The sequence below is a fragment of the Tripterygium wilfordii genome, chromosome 16 (assembly GCF_013401445.1).
Source record: "Tripterygium wilfordii isolate XIE 37 chromosome 16, ASM1340144v1, whole genome shotgun sequence".
NCBI classification, from domain to species: domain Eukaryota; kingdom Viridiplantae; phylum Streptophyta; class Magnoliopsida; order Celastrales; family Celastraceae; genus Tripterygium; species Tripterygium wilfordii.
In genome coordinates this window covers 8973850-8994994 of record NC_052247.1, presented here as the reverse complement: position 1 = coordinate 8994994, position 21145 = coordinate 8973850, and the positions used below count along the sequence as shown (strand labels likewise).

Genomic DNA, 21145 nt, shown 5'->3' with positions numbered 1-21145 from the left:
TGCAACAAAAGTGAAAAAACATTAGCACAAGTCTTGCTTTCACGCACACATCATAACTCCACTCACTCACTTCTCTCTCCCTCTCTCTCTCTCTCTCTGTCTGGGTGTGAAAATGGTGAAGCAGAAGAGGCCTCCATCAGGCCGTACAAATCTGGCATCATGTGTTGTAGCAACAATTTTCTTGATCTTCGTAGTAATTGTACTTCTCATAGTCTACTTCACCGTCTTCAAGCCCAAGGAACCCAAAATCTCCGTCAGCGCCGTCCAACTCCCCTCATTCTCCGTCTCCAACAACAACGTTAACTTCACTTTCTCCCAATACGTCTCCGTTCAAAACCCCAACCGCGCCGCTTTCTCCCACTATGACAGCACGCTCCAGCTCCTCTATTCGGGTTCTCAAGTCGGGTTCATGTTCATACCCGCCGGGAAGATCGAAGCGGGTCGAACCTCCTTAATGGCCGCCACCTTCTCCGTCCAGTCCTTCCCGCTCTCCAGCTCATCCTCCGCCGCCGCCGCAGCAACTGTAAATCCGGTCCCCAATTTCCCTGACGGGTTCGGAGCTGGGATTAACGGGAACAGATTAGGACCCAGTATAGAGATTGAGTCCAGGTTGGAAATGGCGGGTCGGATTCGGGTCCTACACGTCTTCGCGCACCATGTTAAGTCTAAAACTGGCTGTAGAGTCTCCATTGCTGTGAGTGACGGATCTGTTCTTAGCTTCCACTGCTGATAAATAGCAATTAATCCTTATTTTTTGTTTCAATTTCTTAATTTTTTTTAAAGTAATTTTTTAGATTCTGGGTTTCCAATAATTTAGCCCAAATTGTTAAATTAAGTGCAAAAATGGTATCTTGAAGCAGGTTTAGTTTTAGTTTCTTGTAGGCAGGCAGCTCTTGGATTTGCATGTTTGTAGTTTACCATATTAATTTCAGGATTAGAGACTAATTAAGTGTTATTAATTAATGCAAATATGTTTGTTGGATGATTAAGGAAGAAAAGAAGATGCACTTCCCTATTGCACTTCTTTTCTTTCTTTTTTTCTCTCCTCTCCTTTTGGGTGTTGTGGGGATTAATTGAAGTGGAAGCAAAGATTTGATGCTGCAATTAGTGGTATATACTTAGTGGGATGGACTTGCAATGAATGAAGTAAAAAACCCAAATCCAGTTTTACAGGTTTTTTAAATAATTTTTGTGCAGATTTTCTTTGTTTTTGGATTTATGAAGATTTATATTTGAATTAATGGGATTTATTTATAGCCAATGATGAAGGAACTAAACTGGTTGTTGTGGTCTCAGTGTGAAGTGTGAACAGTTGGTAAGAAAGTGGGTGAGACTGTGAATGTTCCCATTTTTCTTTTATCTTCTTTTGATGGCACTGAATGTGGGGGCCACATTCAGCGTTCACCACCATTTTCTTTCTGTTTTTGTGATAAATAAATACAATAAAGCTTTTTAAATAATAAATACAATACATATCTTTATTTTTGTTTCATAACATTACACCATAAATGTCAATTTTAAGACGTCTACAGAAGTAATAATGCATTACCAAGAAAGAAGTGGTAGCGAATGGAAGTTGTGATGATTCATGTGGATGATCGAGTTGAACGAGACCATATTATTCAATCAGTGATCAAAAGTGTTATTACACCGAACAAAATGACATTTTCAACGTACATTGCCTCACTAGTTTCATTTAAATTCGACTCTCATTTAAGAGAAAATATTCAGTGGTAACGTGGTGTGCATGTTCCACTGAATAAATAACACGTGACACTTTGTCATCGAGCATACACACCACATCAACAATCACTGACCATAAACACGGGCCAAGGCATCCACAAAATGACAAATGCCCAATTTCCGTCCAAATTAACAGCAATACATCGGAAAACCTAATTGCACCACCCCTTTATATGAGGAATGACAAGACTGTATAAAAACTTGTATATAACAAAGGATACAATCGTCCAACACAAGGGCAAAGAATAGTGATATCACCGAACAAAAGATTTTAAAATCCACTCTTGGTTACTAGATATAGCACATACAGTACAACAATCCCCTCCCCATCTTTCTTGTAGAACTCTGTCTAGTCATGAATGAAAGAATTGAAACAGCCTCCAAACCAAAATTCACTTGTAAAACAGATTCTTTCTCCTGAAATACTGTCATCCTTGTACCTACTTTGACCAAGCAACTGTATCGATTTCTGCTTGGGCAGCCCTATATAGTTCCAGTCTCTTGGCAAGAGCAGTACGACGCTCCATGACTGCAGGATCTTCATTCAATAATGATGACAACTTCTTTTGCTGCAACAATTTCATCCAAAAGTTACTTATACTTCTAATCTTATCATTGAAGCCACACTTGAATGGAATATGTAAGAAGACAAATATATTCTCACCTCCATTTTACCCAACTCGGCGAAGAAATGGTCAAGCAGGCTTCGTTTTGCTTCACGCACTTGACAATACACCACAGACTTGGGAATGGAGTTTCGAAGACCCGCACAGACCATATTAATATATGACAAAACGGTTGTTCCTGTTTATATATATAGAAAGAAGCAAAACCACTGGTTAGTCCCAAACTTTACCAAGTGAGAGAGAAGATCAATTACTTATAAAAGCTGGTTTCAATCCTAAAACCTTACCAATTCGCCTAAGATATGAGTCATTGTATCTATCAAAAATAGAATGCGTTGGATTGCCACCCTTCTCAACATCCTGAGGAAGTTTCCGGAAGAAATCGACTGTTAAATAACTACACTCCATATCTACCAGCTGAAGTGCGGCTTTCTTGCTTTGGTCTCTCATTCTATCAAGTGAGTCAATAGCTGCATTCCCAACCTCAACCCTTAGAGCAGGATATTGCTTTAGCTCCTGAAAGTCGAGCATAACAAGAGTTTATCCAACAGAAAAAAGTTCTTTATAGAGTTTAAATGTTTAAAAAACATTCCTATGCTTATTTTGGTGAACATCCAATAAGCAGTTTCGGGAAGAACATAGAATAGTAGAAGATCCAGCCTGCGGAACACAGCAATCCTTAGAAATTCATGAATTAGCAATGCTGTTATATGCTTTCCCATAACTTCTCGTACCAGACCAACCCACTAAAATGCAAATGGGGATTGGAAATGTGGTTTGTTGAATAAGCAGTAGCTAGTCAATTCAGATCAATATCGGGAACCACCACCCCATCAGCAGTAGATGATCCCAAATAGCCAGTTGAAGCATCAATAGTAGGGGAAAAAAAAAGAGCAGAAGAGGTGGGAAAAAGCTATAAAGGATGGGGGCAAGGCAGGATTTGGACAACTGGGTGATCAGAAACCAGAGCCATCAGCAATATATATAATTCAGAAAATGAAGGCCATTTTGTTAAAGTCCCATGGAAAATTACAAACACGGCAATCAAAACACAAAAGTAGCAACTAAAATCGCATGGACAGGAACTTACCACTGTCTCATTGATAGCCTTGTGAACCAGATCCTTCAATAAGGCATGAACCTGGAATTTCAAATAAGCAATTAGCAAAAGTGTAAACAAACAACAAACACAAGAAAGTTTTAATAAAGGTGGCAAGAACGAGTGGACTTCAAGCCACACCTAGATAAATACAAAGAAATTATTTTTCTTCATCTAGTTTTGTGCATACCGCATCAACAGATGCCTCAGCAGGACCTCTGATAGTGACTAAAGTAGATTCGATGAGACGACGGTATCCTTGTTCAGGAGCTATTAAATGAGGTTGATATCCGTCAGCTTCTGTGATAAGCTTGCGAATATTTTCCATTGATAGTTGCTTGTCAAATTGTAAACGTTTCAGGGCAGCAGGAAGCTGATTATCAAATACATTGTAAATTCTATCACCACCAGAGCGCCTGTAACCAATGGTAACCATATCAGAATTTAACAGCTCCACTGGCTGAGTCCACAAACATGATGGGTAAAATCAAACCAAGCTAAGAAGAGAGGATTAAAAAAAGAAACAGAAATGTGCACATACACGCCATCAAGATGCTCTTTGAATATCTGATCAAAAAGCCGACAAATTTCCATGATAGAATACAACTTTCCCTGCATAAGCATCAAGGATTAGTTAGTCTGGCAGATTTTCTTGCATAGTATTCCAGCTCCCAGAAAAATGAAGAAATACAAGCCTTCTAACTGATCAGATTTATCCCAGAAATCTACATGTTTGTAAGACTACACAACTATGAAATAAGGTGCACACTTACTCCAGCATCAGCGGCAATTGGTTTTCCCAGACGACTCAATTCAGTTTCAAGTTCAGCGACTGTTTTATTTATAAGGGATTGGATGCCTGGGATTTTGGATTTGATAACGGTTTCCAAATGCTGCAATGATAAACATTATGATTAAGTTACTATAACCAAACTGCAGCAGTTGCAGCAATTGTTTAAAGGAAACTTAAAACCACAGAACATTTGTTACTCTACCTTTGATAGGATTTTTGCCAGATGCTCAGAACCCATTCTGTGAGCAAGGTGCTTGTATTCTGGAGTATTTGCAAAGTACTCTCGCTCCCTGCGTCGGGCTGCAATCATGTCAACATTCTTGTTGATGTCTGCTTGTGAACGATTCACGACCCCAACCCATGGAAATTTTAGTCGATAAGCTTTTCCTTCCAATATCTAAATAAACCAACATGAGACTCAGAAGGTATAGAATGCAAAAGACAATAACTGCTAAGAGCGAAATGTAAGAGATTGTACAAGGCCTCAAATCTTGAATATGTACAAGTAAAAATTCTTCAACTAAATTGCAAAAAAAGGCATCGTCATTAACATTCAATTACATCATGAGTGAACTCTTCAACACAACATCAAATAGCTTAACTAATCAAGAGTAGTGCATATATCCAATCTCAAGGCATCTTTGTAGCACCCTTTTTTCATGACTTCTACAAGAACCCGTGTACCATGGAAAAAGTTTAGGTACTCTCAATTCAAGCAAGAGTGACAGCAGAAGACATATGGCAGACACGTTAGCCATAACAGGCACCTTTAGATATGCCAATAAGGAGCACGGAATATCCTAGAGAAGACCTTATCTTCTAATTGCATAGACTTAATACTCGATAATAAAATTTCATTAACTATTACAATTAATAAGCAGTGCATTAAAACTACAGTATATTAGCTGGCTAAACCAAATAGTATTGGATCTACTACCTATTCCCTGACCATTTTCTTTTGACTTGGTAAAAAACCAGCCAGAACGCATTTTTTGTTTTTACTATATTATTTAATCACTTAATTTGCCTTTTCATACATACATATATGGGCTGAAATGACTAATGCTGTAAAAGGGTTCTACCGGACCAAATATGCAAATCCCTCACTTCTCTCCCCTTCCCCGTTACGCTTAACGTATTCCCTCAATTCATGAAATTTTCAATTATAAACTACGGAAACTGGTTTTAAGTCCTGCTTCCGAAACAGACGTCATTGTATCAAAATGAAAACAGAGCCAACTTACATCAACTGCATCAGTACCCTTATCCATAAGATCAATCTTCGTCAGGACTCCAATTGTCCTTTCCCCTGAAAATTTAATAAGAATATACTAAGTACCAGAAGATAAAAATAATATGTGCTCCAAATTGAATAATTATAATATTTCAAAATATGCCCACCCAAAACAATGCTCAAAAGGTTCACATAAAAATTGCTATTTCCTCTTTTCAGCGAAGAAAATAAAAAAACATTGATACAGAGCAGAAAAACCAAGAAATTAGAAACTGAAAAAAAAAAAATTATACCCGTAGGGTCCACTTCACGAGAGATTTTGATTGCGTCTGATGTAGCAAGATCTTGATTGGCAGGAGAAATTGCCAAAATAATGCTGTTGGGCTGTACAAGAAGTTCACCAAATAAAATACATCACACATCAATATATCATGAGGTTATATACTGAAAGGTAGAGTGTCACTGGTTATGAAGAAAACAAAATACAAAGAACACTATACACAGAACCTGATATACTACAAGGAGACTTTTTTCCCATCCTCTCCTTTCAAGGGAAGAGTAAAAGGTAGAGGTGGGAGGAGGTAAGAAACAAAATTCTTACCCACAAACAGACAAAGTTCTGTTTTCAGGGTTTTAAAGGCCTCATTAGTTATTTACCACTTACTAGGAATATTGGTCAAGATACTGGAGTCTGGAGTATACGAGACATATTTATAAGAAATCAACCTAAACTGCAAAAGCTTTTGGACAAAAATTTTCCTGTCTACGACAGATAATAAAATGGGAATAAGAGTTTTTCAATTTAAGAGAAGTCGTTCCAAAGTATAGAACGAGGAAAAAAGAAGAAAAAATAATACTTGCATGCGTGAAGTACCTTCTCAATGTACGAACGAACCATATTCTCAATATCTTGCACTATGCTGTCCGGTTGACCCTCTGTATTGCCAAGACATTTAATTATTCACAGTTTATGATAACAAATACTGAGGATATTTCTTTCATGTTGTCATAGTGAAACACAATGGAAAAGAGGTCATAGTTCCAAATTTAATTCAGCCAATGGAGTTTCTAGTAAGAAGACAGCACATATGTAGGTAGCTCAAATGTGAAATCGTTAAAGCACAGATAACATACCAACTGCTACTTTTGTAAGCCCAGGAAGATCAATCAGTGTCAAATTCACAACTGCAAAGGTTCACCAAACAGAGAAAATGAAGATATAATTGCCGTGAACAGCTATTGAGTGAAACTTGTGTTTTTTTTTTTTTTTTGGGAGTGAGGAGGGTAGGGAATGGAGAAAATTAAATGAATGAATTAGAGACCTAGCAGTGAGAAACGTTATGCATATATTTATATATATTTAAATTGCTAACTTACCATTAGGAGAATATATACTGAGATGAATCGGAACACTAGAAATTTGTTTACTACGGCCAGTCTCTCGGTCCGTCTCATCTTGAATCTCCTTTCTCACAGCAGCTGCAAAGATTAGATGATATGAGATTAAATCATTAAAATGGAAGGGTATTACACACATCAACTTATCTACATGATAACGACACATCATGATGAATACAAAGACTAAAACATGCAGGCCCTAAACAAAGTTCACACTAACAGGAGTTACAGAACTAACATATGAGGCAGGGAAAATTTTAACAATGCTTAGGGAGAGATGAAAAAAAAGAAATCTACCAAAATCTGTGAACCTTTTCCTTTGGAGGTGAAGGAATTCTGCATACTCTCTGCTGCCTTCATCGAGTTTATGAAGCTGCAATACAAGAGGACGCCGAGTGACAATCCCTGCATATATGTGTAGCATGCATTAACTTCTCAAGTCTCAACTAAAGGAAAATACTAACATAGCATTATATACAGCCAAGAGTATCCATGTTGTATATTACCAGAGCCACGAGGTAAGAAGTCCTTGCCAACAATGCTCTCCAGAACTGAGGACTTGCCAGAACTCTGTGGAGCATTAGAAGAACCAAATATAATGTTGCAATTATATATCAATCAACATTAATATTTCCATATGACTTATAATAAGGCATTCATTAAATAAATGTGTTTAGAAATTGAGCATATGAGAGCACATTCAAGCCATTATAATTTACGAACATCATTCTTATGGGGCAATTACCTGATGCCATGAACTGCAGGACCATATACAAAACATGCTAATTGATTTCTATTACTGCTATTTTAACTGTCTGACGGCTACTCAAATGACTAATGTGTACTGACAATTATCATTGATCCAAAAAGTTAAGATAGGAATTAGCAATCCAGGAAAAACAATTATTAAAAAAAGGCTTGTTAGTAAACTCCATCTTCAAACTGAGGTTTGAAACCTAAAATTTTATCACCCCACATACACATCCTCAATATCTAAACAAGAGTTAATTATCAATTATAGTCAAAACACATTTGAATTCAACTGAAGACAAACCAAAGATAAATATCATCTTCAAATAAACTCTGCATTTCGATTTGTTCACAAAGAAGATGCTTCGGAGATCCTGAAAATCACGATCATGTAGAGATCAACGCGATCGCAAACTCGTCAAATTTATCTCTGTTTTAACAGTCTTGCTTGCTTACCCTTTAATTCATAAATATGACACAACTCCCCCAGTCCCCCTCCCTCCGCTTGCTCTCTCTCTCCTCACAAGTCACAACAGATCTGAACATTAAGCGTAGCTGTAAGCTCCATCACACATTAAACTTAGCTCCGTATGGTGGAAACAAAAAGAAGTGTCCACGAAGACTATATCTATCTTTTAGTATGTTTATAGAGAAAAGAGAGGTCACCTGGCCACCGACGACGGCGATAGCGGGCAAGGAGTCCCAAAGAGTAGGCAATGCACTGGCTTCACCATGGTCACCGAGAGCCGTACATGCTCTCTGTATCTTGTTCACCAACGATATCAAGTTCTCCATTAATTCCAAAAAAAACGAAGATCTACGGATTAACGGCGGCGACACTCGCTTCAGATACAGATCACTTCGATCTGAATCAGCTCCGCCGAAAAGGAAAAACCGACAACGTTTTCAAAGGGAGATCTGCCGAAAACGATACGCCGGCTCTACAGAGAGAGAATTGAAAGCGCGTTGTATTGAGGCTTTACTGGTTTTTCGTTGGGTTTTGAATTGAAGAAGACGCGGCCGGCAATGACAAAAAAGACGCAGTCTAGGCCTGTTTGGTACTTTGGTTCGCGAATATAGGCACCGATTTATAAGGTGAGAAAATCTATGAACTCGCAATACTTCGGCCGTAAAGTTACTTTAAGCGCACTTTCAAATTTCTTAGGCTGTGTTTGGATTCAAATATTGTGTTCTCTTTTTTGGTAAAAGGTGAGCCAAACGTCTCTTATTTGTATATTTTGAGTGCATTTGAAAAACTACACAGACAATTATGTTTGTTGTTGAAATCGAAATTTGAAGATTAATATACCTAACTTAGTCGATTGTTAACTAAACCAACTCTCGTCGGTATTTTTTAGTGTATTTTGAGTGCAAATTAATCACAATCATTGAGAAAAAAAAATCACGTAAAAAAAGCAAAGAAAAACCTTGACTTAATATATTTACATATATATTTTTTGAATGCCGACATGAGTTTTTGAATTAGAAATTAATTTGCCTCCAACTAGGGTCCAATTAGATGGTCTAACAATACCTCCAAATAATGTCCAAATAGAGACCTATATAGTGTTATGAAGCATGGACCCTTTACTTAGTCCAGGATATTTTAATACATTCATTATTCAAAAAAATGAAAGGTGAAAAATAGATTATATAGTATTATCATAAGTAAAGAAGATCCCAACGTTCGAAATTTCTGTCATTCTAATACAAATCAATTCGTATTTTGTCACTTTCAAATTTGAAGTTTTGAACCTTCTTTCTTGGAGCAAATAGGGCCCACCTTATGTGGCTCTGCAATGATTATACTGAGAAAACCAAGAAGGCTCTTTTACTATCCAACGGCACATTTCAGTTTTGATTTTCGCTAAATAATTGACAGCAGAGTCAAATGCATATGCTTTATTAGTTAATTAAGGTAAATATAGCTCGGTGGCATAGTAATTAGTATAAGTGTGCTTTATTAGCTCGGTGATTAGTAAGTGTGCTTTATTTGGAGTGCATAAAATTGATGTGGTTGTGAGAATTCTTCTATGCTCCAAAGTCCAAACCTGTTTTTGGAAGTGATGTCCTGTCAATCTGTCATGTTGGCGATGACCACTGCAATGACTGCAGGGATTTCTATTGCAGGGCCATCGTCCGTCTCACCTCACTTTAAACAAATTTATCCCTCACGTTGGAGTTAAAAAAAAAAAAAAATGCCAATAACGCCTGCCAGAACCTTGTCTTAAAATTTGAAGCAAACACCATTATTCAAACAGGGACCTGAATCTCTGTTTAGTCATGCACTTGCAGCAAAACAATGTTATCATTGTCTTTTTCAATCAATCGAAAGATGAAAACAAGCACATTCAAAACACCAAGCCCCACCAGACCACAGAGAAGAATTTGTCACAGATCATTTCAAGAGAGTTGTATGAGTTAAAAGGGCTTAAACAAAAAACAAGCAAACATTGCAGCAGTAATTAACATTTGGAAGAAGAAGAAAAAAGACCATTGGCAACAATGACCATACATGCGACTTTATTCAGGAACAAAATAATACCCGCACAAAGCAGAAAACATTATGCTAGAAAAACACATCTTCTTCGATAAAAAACTTTAATGGAGCATCCAAGCATTGCAGGGTTATTACCTGGTAACACCACATTGTTTATTAGCTCAATAATTGATTCATAATGTTTAGGAAAACCTATTCTCACAAGGCTTTCGTAAGTATCAAGGAGTGGGAGATAGACAACCGCCAAGATGAAGAATAAGAAAGTTAACAACTCAGCTTTCAGTTAGCAGCATCAGGAGATCCATATCCATAAGGATTCTTGCTAGCCCAGTTCCACTGATCCCTGCACATCTCATCGACTCCATATTTGGACCTGCAACAAAGCATACATGGGGATGTAAGTAATTAAGTAATCTAAAAGATTATTGGTAAGTTGAGTTTATCTTGCTTAAGATCATATGCCTATGTTTTGTGTTACAAGAATTATCTCAATATACAGCAAGCTATTTGACACATCAGTTTTCTGAAATAGCTGACAACTTTCCTCAAAGCCTATGTAGTTAGCCAACTTGAAATATCAAGAGAACGGAGAATCACATGCATGCATCACTTACTTCCAGTTCAATTCACGTTCTGCCTTGTCCGTTGATGCATAGACAACCTCAGCATCACCAGGTCGCCTCCCAGCCTTTACAAGAGGTATTTTCTGATGCCACAAAACAGTTAATACATAAACTAGGAATAGGTATACACACAAAATAAGTAGCGAGGACAACACCATGTACATGTAACTGAGGGTGAATCTAATTATTCAATTAGAGAACCTTCACATTTCCAATTCAAAAAATTAACATATAGCCAAACTTGATGCGAGAGTGATAAGATAATTGTTTTCAATTGTGGTGGCCTGGAAACCTGCTCCTCATTTCCACCACAAGATTTGTAAAGCTCTTACGACTATAATTTAAACATTAAGGCAATGCCACTTGTAGTCGTCAAGTCATCCACTCTATAGTCTATAAACCATTCCAAGCAATTCTGTAATTGTTGCACATGATAACTCAAAGCAACATCGAACTCAAGTTACAAACCTGAATCTCAGAAATGAACTGCTTTCATACCTGTCCAGATGCCTTTTCAAATGCAGAAACCATCTCTAGAACTGATGTGCCTTTTCCTGTTCCCAAATTGTACACCTCACAACCTGTAAGAATATAAATGCAAGAGAAAGATCATCAGTGAACTCTACTTCTAATAATGAGCAAAGTAAGACTGGCAACAAATTGAGTTTAGCCACTATTGAATGATTTTGTTAGAAAATTTCCAACTGGCCAACAAAACTGAGAGATCTATAATTGCAAGATGAATCCATTCAAAGAACAAATTAACGACCTAAACCCAGCTTTTTCCCAGAAAAGTGCTAAAATCCTTAACTCTTTAACTAACACTATACCACCAATTCTTACCACCTAGTTGAGGCATTGTAAATGAACTGACTGTATAATTATATGAAGTATATAAGTGTATAACTACCTAATGTACTAATACCACTGAAGAAGGCCCCATGTTAGGCCCTTCCAAGGGATTCAGACATTCCACAAAAATTGAGAGTACCTATACGGCTATACCACAAATTGGTCCTTATATAAGAAAATCACCCCCAGACACCTAGGGAAGAGAGCACAACGGATGATTGACTATGACAACAACTGGTTCAGTAAAACAAATTACTAGAAGAAAACAGACCACATAAAAGTTTCCAAGCACTCACCAACGCCAGCATCAGATAGCTTACGTAATGCAGCAATGTGCCCATCAGCTAAATCAACAACGTGAATATAATCACGTACCTGTAAAGAGATAAATGTCATCAAGACCAATTTTCTGTGGCATATAAGATTAAAGGCTAAGAACAGAAAATCAGTGAACAGTATTCCATTAAATGAAAGCATACCCCAGTGCCATCTACTGTTGAATAGTCATTCCCGAAAACTGTGAGGGCAGGTCTACGCCCAACTGCAACTTGCTGAACGAAGGGCATGAGATTGTTTGGAATTCCTCGGGGATCCTCACCAATATAGCCACTAGTATGTGCACCAACTGGATTGAAGTATCTCAGCAATATGATCTTCCATGTAGAGTCTGACCGGAATATATCACGACATATCTCTTCAATGAAAAGCTGAAAGATCAAATTTGCCAAATATAAATGCTGAATACTACAAAAGGAAGAAATTTACTGATAAATATACATATATAGAGTAAGAATCCAAAACAACAAATACTATTAAAATTCTATCTGTTCTTAATATATAACTAAGCAAGTAAAGCTGTGCATGCTTGACAACATGCAGATGCAAACTGCAATCTATACCTTGGTTCTACCATAAGGGTTTGTTGCTTGCAGCGGAAACTCTTCTGTACATGGAACCTCCTTCGGCCAACCATAAACAGTCGCTGATGATGAAAATACAAGCTGGAGTAATTAATAAATCATGTCAGTCCTGCATTCAGAGGCTGTAAGAAAGCCAATAAATTTAGTTCCATGTTTGATGCAGCATAAAATCTTGCTCATATAGTAGAGTAGCAGACAATTCAAGAATAACATCCACTCCCATATTGTCACAAAAGATCCAATCCCAGGTAACAAACTAACAAGACCATCATAACTTCCAGTAAAGTAATTGTCACAAAAGATCCAATCCCAGTATAGCCAATATACCACACACATGAAGCAGGAAAGAGAGTAGTACATTTTTACAACCATGGGCAGCCATTACTTCCAGTAAAGTAATTGTTCCAATGAGATTGTTGTCATAATAGAGCAAAGGTTTCTGCACGCTCTCACCAACTGCTTTCAGTCCGGCAAAGTGGATGACAGCATCAAACCTGCAACAGAAATGAACACAAATGAGAACAAGTAATAGCACTAAAAAATAATTAATATAAACTCAACCATATACTAACTTTACATTCTTGTAGGTAAAAGAGTACAAAAGGCCAGCATGAACGAACTGAGTGAACTGACAAATCCTGGATACTTTCTTCACAAAATTCTAATAATTCTAACCATAATGGCAGTAAGGCTTACTTTGTTTCCCCAAAGATTTTCTCCAGTGCTGCCCTGTCTCGGAGATCCACCTACAAATAAAATCAGAAATTTAGAACTTCATGCAGCAGATAAATATTACTAAAAAAGCATGACATTATCGGAAATTATAAGTGAGAACAAGGAGAAAGGGGGGGTGGGGGGGGGGGGGTGAGGATAATGAAATCTCAAAAATTGTCAGATTTGTAGGCGATTGAACTGATCTCAACCTATGAAAAGTTCAAAAACACTAAATGCACATATATGCTCATAAACCACATTTAAATGTACCAAATCAACATCGAATAAGGCAAGGGATCGCCACACACATAAACGACTGATCTAACGATCTATCAACAAAGAATTCACTCAAATCAATTGAACCGATCGCAATCTCTTCAGCTATCAATGAATAACCTTCCCTCAACAGATCAAACGGAAAATCAACTGAAACTAATCAAACGACTGAAAACAAAAGCAAACCTGGTGAAAGGTTAGGTTGCCACCGACTTCACCGGCGAGTTCCTTGACTCTCTTGAGAGCAATATCCGAGGAGTTGTCGAGATTATCGACCACCGTGGCCTTGTACCCTCCCAAAAGCAGCTGAAGCACCGTGTGACTCCCAATGTAACCGGCTCCGCCAGTCACCAGAATATTCTGCGCCATAATCGCTCACAAACAGGGAAAAATACAACCAAAAAACGCTTACTGAAAGACGGAGAAACCGATGTATCAACCTACGACGAAATTCAGCTTCTGCAATTATTTATAACAGAAGAAAAGACGAGAAAAAAAAATAATTAAAAGGAAAGTATTTCCGTTGCGGTTGTCATCGCCTCATCGGTCGCGTGAGTGGGCAGTGTTGTCTTTTCACAGAAGGGTTCCTTCCTTCCTTGTGGCGCGGGATTGAGATTCTTTACTTGTTTGGTGTTTGCGATGGAATTGACGAAATTGCCCTACCAGAAGTGGTTTGACGTGTTATTGTTTGGTGGGTTAATTAGTCCATGGAAAACAGACCTTAATTTTATCCATAATCTTCTGTTGTTTGATCTAAACATCATAACCTCGGATCCAAGATCCATGTTTGGAAGGGTAGTTAGACTAAAATAAGCGAAATTTGTTGTTATGAATAAATAAAATAAATGAAATTATTATTTCAGGAAACTATCCAATTGAAATGAAATCTGGCAAATAAATCAATGCAATTTAGGCAGGTAGACTAATTGTAGTCATACGTTTCAATGTCTAATAACACTGAAGTTATTAGTTGGAGTGGTAAAGTTGGTGTGTATCACTTTAATGATCAGGTTCGAATCCTCCTCCCCACGTTAAAAAAAAAAAAAAAAAGTTTCAATGTCTAATAGTAATTTAAGGCAATATGACATTACCCCTCCCTCTACAACTACGAGAATTCATTCCCTTTAGTTTCGTGTTTGTAAATTCCCTTTAGTCCAGTGTTTGTAATTTCTTTGTGTGGTCCGGTGTTTGTAAATTCTCAAACTACTTTTGTGACGTTAGATTTAACGTTTGTTATCATAGAATGAAATGTCGGGTTACTACTTTAAGAAAAACTCATTCCCCAAACCGACTAATCCACCCCTGGGTGGTTGACAATATGATGTTGTTATTGCCAAAAGCTATGATTTCATCATTCCAGGCAGAATCGTCCTTTGTTTGCATGAAAGTCATGGCCATCCAAAGCACCTTTTTTAAAAATTTATTTGCAGGATTTCTTCAATTCTTGTTACTTCATGGGTTACTTTAATCTTATTCTCTACCATCCTCTCAATTGTGGATTCAACACATGGGTGTAAACCGTCGGTTATCATTTCTTTTCTTTTTTTTATATGAATTTAATCGAACTGACAGTTGGTTATTGACGATTATTTTATTGATGTCATTAAAAAAATGCAAATTTTTTCTTTGAAACTAACCTATCAATCCATTCAATTATCAGTGAGATTGATTATTTTCTAACAGCCTTGCCCTAAGTTCAACGAAGCTGATGAGAATCACACATCGGAAGATGGTCGTGTGACGGGTATTCGACAGAAACCAACCCACACGTAAAATGGGCTTTGTTTGGTGACTAGGTTTTTACAGGAAGTCATCACCATCGAATCTGCATAAGAGATCAGGTTCTACAGTTGGCCAAGATAAGAGAAGAAAGATACTGAACCAAAAAGGGAAGGCAGAGTTCGAGACTCCATCAAAGTAGTTGTGAAAGAAAGTAAAGTTGTCATCTTTCTTGACAGAAGAACATTATCAAAGTTCAAATGTCCAGCAATTGAAGTAAAACCAGAAAAACAAAAACAAAAAACAATGTCCCTATCTTTGCACAATTACACAACACTTGCAGTTTTATGTTCTAAACAAATGTAAATATTAAGGTAAATACAATGATAAATGTTATAGACATTCAGTTTAAGGATCTTCTGGAATGGTGTTCAGCTGCGATGGAAGAAACACCTCCCTTCTCGTGCATTCGATTTTGTTTTTCCATATATGCATAAATTTAATCCTTCTCAAAGCAAGATAATGATGGACAGACAATCAGAACGTTCTCTGGGACAACGACGACTCTGGTAGTCAGGTAAGAGTAATTGGTCCCAGTCTTCAATAGATCCAACCAAATTTCAATAAGCTGGAACAAGCGTTGCCCCAAAAAGTAAACAGGAACGGGTGTGATCTTCTCTTGGTCGTGTCGATCACGATAATGCAAAGATTAAGTTTCTTGGATTCAGAAAATCAGTAATGCAACCTCTAAACCTGTTCTGTAGGTATCGGCTGAGAACTAAGAAGTCTTTCAGCCTCATCATTAGCTTCAGCTTGTAGTCTCCACCTCTGCATTAAGGGAGATAAAAATGGTCAATCATAAAAACATGATATTTGAGTAAATATAAGAGTTTAAATGAGATATTAACACCAAATAACCCCCATTCTACCAACTAATATTCAACTTACAGAGTCTTAATCCATAATAAAACCTCCTGATCTCTATAGAACAAGCCCATGGGACTGGAACAAATGAGGAAAACACAAAAAACTATTTTTCTACTTCCTCATCTTAGAATATCAATTTTTGATTTCCCCAAAATAACAGTATTAGTATCTTTAACCTTAATTTAACAGAAATTTTGTCCATGAAATTCGAAGTTCTGATTCGCCATCGTAAGAAAAAACTAATTTTGAAGAACTTGCCTCATCAAGATTTTCCAGCTCCATGGTTTGCTGGATTTGTTCAGCAATGCTTTCCTGCAAACAAGAACCAATTAAAGTATGTTCACATACATCCCATCAATGAGGATAAGATATAAATAGACAAGAAGCGCGCACCGCATTGCTCACTGCTTCAGCGGCAAGAACATCAGAGTCCATTTCTACCTCAATTTCAATCATTGATGAAATCTGAACCAAAAATTAGATGAACATTACAGAAGAAAAAAAAATTAAATACTTGATAAAAAGTTTTGCGTAATGTAGAGCACGCACTCTCGCATAGTTGTCAATCAATTCAATCCGTCCCCTCAGTGAATTTTCCAAGCCTTCTCGCACCCTCTTGACTTTACTTCTCCGAGCACTGAAAAGAGATGTGTATGATGAGTCCGTATTGGTGGAAATTGCAACAAGAGGTCACTAGACAGTAGACCCTCTATCTAATTCTCTCAAACTCAAGATCACTGTCAATAAAGAAATAATTACTAGCAATGTTCAAAGGATTTCACCGATAAGAAGGTTCTCCTACAGCAAATATTTTGTTGTCCAGTTGGCACATCCGAGCCAACATCCAAACCTGCACATGCAACAAATCAACTTCTTGGGTAAATGCAAGCCAGTCTATTATGTAACCAAATGATGAAGATAAAGATTTGCACTGATTTCATAATATTGGGTGGGAAGCAAATGAGAAGCTCCTTATGTAAGGAATGAAAGGAAAAGAAAGGGGAAAAAATGGCCACATGACAAAACTGAAATCTCTTGTCAACTTTTTCTTCATGAGAAATTGCCCAATAAGACATTCTGCAGCTCAGGAGATATTTTCAATTTCATCAGAGTATCCAGGCAACAGAAACCACATGCAAACAAAGGACACTTCATCAGGAAAAACTTTCAAGAGACAATAATTTTAGTCAATTCATAGGAAGCATGAATACTACACAGCAAAAATACAGTTCTGAAAATTTTCCTCATATTATTATTATCTATTTTGTTATTCATATTTCTCCTTATGTTTGCTGTCAACTTGAGCCTTATCTTAGCGAGCATTGATCTTGTTTTATAACTTCCTTCGCCTAGCAGGAACAAAAAATACACTTCATGTTGTCATTCTCCATTGAAACAAGTATTTAATTCCGGCAATTCAAATAAGAACTTAAGGTTGAATAGGTCTAGCCTATACTTTATTCGACGAGTGAATATTTCATGGCAATCAACTTCAGGATTCACAATTTCAAAATACTTAATCCTGAATGATTGAACTAAGCTAGTAGTTAAAGTAGCTGACACGCCAATCACAAACTGAATGGGAGTATACCTCCTTTTCAGCCGCATCTTTCAGACCCTTGATACGTGATTGAAGCATGTCATATTGGGATAACAGCTGTTGCTTCATGGCAATTACATCCAAAGATCTCTCAGGAAGCTGGCACCATGTAAGAACCACAATAACAGCACAATTCGATGTAGGGAAAACTAAAGTAAAATCAGGAAAATATCTTACCCGACTCAATTGGGGCAAAACCAAAGTATTAAAAGTAGCTCCAACTGCAAGAGATGTGACAGCAGCAACCGAAAGGATTTTAGGCAAGGAAGGATCAATTATTCCTGATGCAGTATCTGCAGTTGCCAGCACAGCAAGAAGTGGAATGAGGGTGGAGGGCTTAAGTAAGGAAGAGTTTCCATCCTTTGGAGGGGCCCTTAGTAGAAGGGCTTCACGGCCATCTTTGTGATTTGTCAAGCACATTGGTTCTCCAGGATAGAAGTTGGGGACCTTTGGAGAAAATCTGAAGGGTCCCACCTCTCTATAAACAGTTGATGGAGCTGCTGAAGCAATGGAAACCCGCTCTCCTTGTTGCGCTGGGAGATCAACCGTTTCAGTAGCAAACCGGTGTGTGCGAGCCATACCAGAAGGGGTCTGCACCTGAAATGAGGCATGATTAATCAGTAGAAAATAAAATATAAAAGACAGTTTATGAAAATGATTTTAGAGTTTTACAGTGGGGATACACAATTAAATTGGCAGCGAGGATTTCTTTGATGTATTTATCCTCTTCATTCAAGTGAGGTCATCTATTCACTCATGGAACCGCAGTTAAATCAAAGGGTTTATTAATCAATTTCTTAAAATGCTATCTATTGTAGTATTACGAGGATATCTATATGACAAGGACACTCTAGTTGATCAAGTATCTAGACGTGATAATTATTTCAGTATAACAATTTACACTTGACATTTTAAGTCAAGAAACTATACCACAATGGAGTGCACAGCAGCAGGAATGCTTTGGTTTGCGAGTTGCAAGAATTTTAGCCCCCTCTTCCAAGCAGGAACATCCATGCTGCGTTCGGCAGGGGGAGTTCCTTAGAGAAAGTGAATATCCCGGCATCAACACCATACATTTATGCTTTTGCAATCAACAATTACAGTGAAGCGTGATAAAATGGATGTTATCACTTGAATACAAATCATTTCAAACTATAAGCAGAAAATGCATAGGCTTCTGAAAATCACTTGTACATAATCTAAGCACAATATAGAAAATCAACTGCGACTTATAATCCAGTTTACTGAAAACAGAATAAGTGGAAGTAAAGCAACCTGATTTCTTCTGAGTCAATAGTAACTATGTCACCAGAGACAAGCTCATACTGGTAGCAGCACTTGGCACAAGATACAATCTGCAGGAGAAAAGAAGATTATTTCAACAGACATCGTCTAAAATCCTCATGAGACAAAATACTAAGCATATAACAGTAAAGTTACCAAAAGAGGAGAAAGAAGAACTTTAACCAGGAAATCAAAACATGTACGGGTGTTAATCTCTGCCTTTTACCACATACTCAAACAATTAGAAGTTTCTTTCACTCGGTAACAAAGTTAAAGATCATCAAACATTCTCCTCTTTTTTTCTTTTTCCTTTTTTTTCCCCAGTAGCAGAGTTGCAGCCACTGGCTAAGCTATGTACAGCTGAGGGGTAAGTACATAGTAATTATAAAAGAGATCCCCTGAATTTTCAATTTAGACCCCCCTCTTGCAAAAAATTATGTTCAAATGGTCAAAACAAGAAGACATGTGACAATTATTACTTATCCTATTTTATACACTTTGGATTTTTAGTATTATTTTTCATACTTTCGAAGGTATAACTAATAGATAATCCCAAAAAAATTCCGGGGGCGCTGCCCCAGACCCCCCAACAATTAGTTTTGTCACCCTGACATAAAATCTAGTGTCCACTCCGGCGATCCCCTCCTAGTATGTCCTGGCTTCGCCCCTGGTTGCAGCAGTCACTCTAAGCCATTAACTGAACCAAAAAGCCTTTTCTTCCATGTATACCTGAACACCATGTTGGGGTTGCGCAACAGCAACTGCAATCGTACAAGTTGGACATCTCACGACCTTCCCAAATGCCACCTGCAAAATTATTACAGCCGAATTAGTTGATCCAGTCTTCTGTAGCTACGGATTAGTCAGCTCGAATGGGCAGCAATCCGAACTTCCTGAAGTATGGGAGAGAGAGGAGACTGGATTTCTTGATTGCAATAGAATATGGAATCTTTTCTACGTAAGCTGAAAAGCAGACTCATAGCCGACTCTCGTACTGGTGGGATGCGACTCGACCACTGAAATGGGATGACGAGATTGAGAAAATCTTGGATTGACAGTCTTTAATTGAACCTCACTGAGCCGGATCACTAACAAAGACAGTTCTAATACTAACTAATAAAATAGACACACTCCCATAATCCATTTTTTCTTAGAAAATTCCCATCAACTAGTCGTGTCAAATAAACAATACAATTTTGTTCTGAAAATATTATTTGTTTCAAAAGACTTCAATGGCAAGAAATAGGTAGGCCATCGTTCAAGGGATTCTAGCCAATTGAAAGGATCTTCTGATCAATCCAGAGATCAAATCACCAATCTTAGAGAACCCATGACATAATTATGAATTATTCGAAGCTAACTTATAGTCCAAGAAAATGAAAAGACAATTCAAAAATTGCAATTGTAGTCAGTAATACCTCCTCACCAGTTGATAACCCCACTCGGCATATACCTTCAATCAATCCAAGCGCGTCCGAAACCCTCAACAATGCCGCAAGACCCTTTACCATCACTGTATAAACCCTAACATCAGGCCTCGGCCATTTCCATCTATCAACAACAAACGCAGACGAACCACCACCGCCTTGATAAAAACCAGAACAACGCATAGCATGAAGAACAGCGAGAGCCAAATCTGGGTTATTTCGATTAAGCGCCGCCCTAATAATCGAACAACAATCGGACACACTAACCGAACCTCCACTCCTTCCCAAATTCTCCGCCATCATCTCCAGCACTTGGTCAGCGTCCTTGGCCCCCGAGAGTCGAGTAAGCAGCTCGTTGTTATCCTCCAAAGAAGAAGTGCTGGATGATGCGACGCCGTCTAGTTCATCCCTCGCCGAAGAGGCTCTGATTGTTGATCTGGGAGTAGAAAGGTGAGTAGGAGAGAAGAGGAGAGTGCTGTGAAGGTTAAGAGTGGAGTTGGGAAGGAAGGGAGAGAGCCATGGAGAGGGAGAAGTTAGTAAATTCAGAGTCATTTCGATAGATTTGAACAAAATCTCAGTTTCTGGTTATTAATAAATAGTATGGACTGACTCATCTTTGAAGTGGATGAGAAACGAGAGGTGGTGGCGGAGAAGATAATG

At 37.8% G+C, this 21145-nt stretch overlaps 4 protein-coding genes across 9 annotated transcripts; 1 reads left to right on the top strand and 3 right to left on the bottom strand.

Annotated features, from left to right (window-relative positions):
* Positions 1 to 52: 52 nt before the first annotated feature.
* LOC119981127 lies at positions 53 to 982 on the top strand. The gene has a single exon (XM_038824150.1). The coding sequence runs from the start codon at positions 113 to 115 to the stop codon at positions 728 to 730; it is 618 nt and encodes a 205-aa protein (XP_038680078.1). The 5' UTR covers positions 53 to 112; the 3' UTR covers positions 731 to 982.
* Positions 983 to 1784: 802 nt separating this feature from the next.
* Positions 1785 to 8717, bottom strand: LOC119981062 (dynamin-related protein 5A). Its single transcript, XM_038824030.1, has 16 exons — positions 8310 to 8717; positions 7400 to 7463; positions 7191 to 7298; positions 6873 to 6974; positions 6630 to 6680; positions 6370 to 6431; positions 5789 to 5879; positions 5506 to 5570; positions 4464 to 4658; positions 4242 to 4361; positions 4010 to 4080; positions 3659 to 3884; positions 3460 to 3510; positions 2657 to 2885; positions 2408 to 2547; positions 1785 to 2312 (listed from the first exon to the last, which is right to left on the bottom strand). The coding sequence occupies exons 1-16, from the start codon at positions 8436 to 8438 to the stop codon at positions 2184 to 2186; spliced, it is 1833 nt and encodes a 610-aa protein (XP_038679958.1). The 5' UTR covers positions 8439 to 8717; the 3' UTR covers positions 1785 to 2183.
* A 1408-nt stretch (positions 8718 to 10125) lies between these two features.
* LOC119980238 (UDP-glucose 4-epimerase GEPI48) lies at positions 10126 to 14110 on the bottom strand. The gene is made up of 9 exons (XM_038822857.1): positions 13715 to 14110; positions 13235 to 13284; positions 12897 to 13032; positions 12518 to 12619; positions 12098 to 12325; positions 11915 to 11993; positions 11265 to 11347; positions 10758 to 10849; positions 10126 to 10516 (listed from the first exon to the last, which is right to left on the bottom strand). The coding sequence occupies exons 1-9, from the start codon at positions 13895 to 13897 to the stop codon at positions 10423 to 10425; spliced, it is 1047 nt and encodes a 348-aa protein (XP_038678785.1). The 5' UTR covers positions 13898 to 14110; the 3' UTR covers positions 10126 to 10422.
* A 1354-nt stretch (positions 14111 to 15464) lies between these two features.
* Positions 15465 to 21140, bottom strand: LOC119981150. Of its 6 annotated transcripts, XM_038824190.1 has the most exons (11): positions 20477 to 21140; positions 19788 to 19865; positions 19050 to 19129; positions 18705 to 18789; positions 17952 to 18371; positions 17766 to 17873; positions 16957 to 17024; positions 16724 to 16811; positions 16568 to 16639; positions 16433 to 16486; positions 15465 to 16075 (listed from the first exon to the last, which is right to left on the bottom strand). In XM_038824190.1, exons 1-11 carry the CDS (start codon positions 21035 to 21037, stop codon positions 15995 to 15997), a joined length of 1695 nt encoding a protein of 564 aa, XP_038680118.1. In that variant the 5' UTR covers positions 21038 to 21140; the 3' UTR covers positions 15465 to 15994. The 6 variants fall into 6 exon arrangements, 4 of the variants coding, with proteins under 4 accessions (XP_038680118.1, XP_038680120.1, XP_038680119.1 ...); XM_038824192.1 differs by lacking the exon at positions 17766 to 17873 and having other exon boundaries at positions 15815 to 16075; XM_038824191.1 differs by lacking the exon at positions 19788 to 19865 and having other exon boundaries at positions 15815 to 16075.
* Positions 21141 to 21145: the final 5 nt, after the last annotated feature.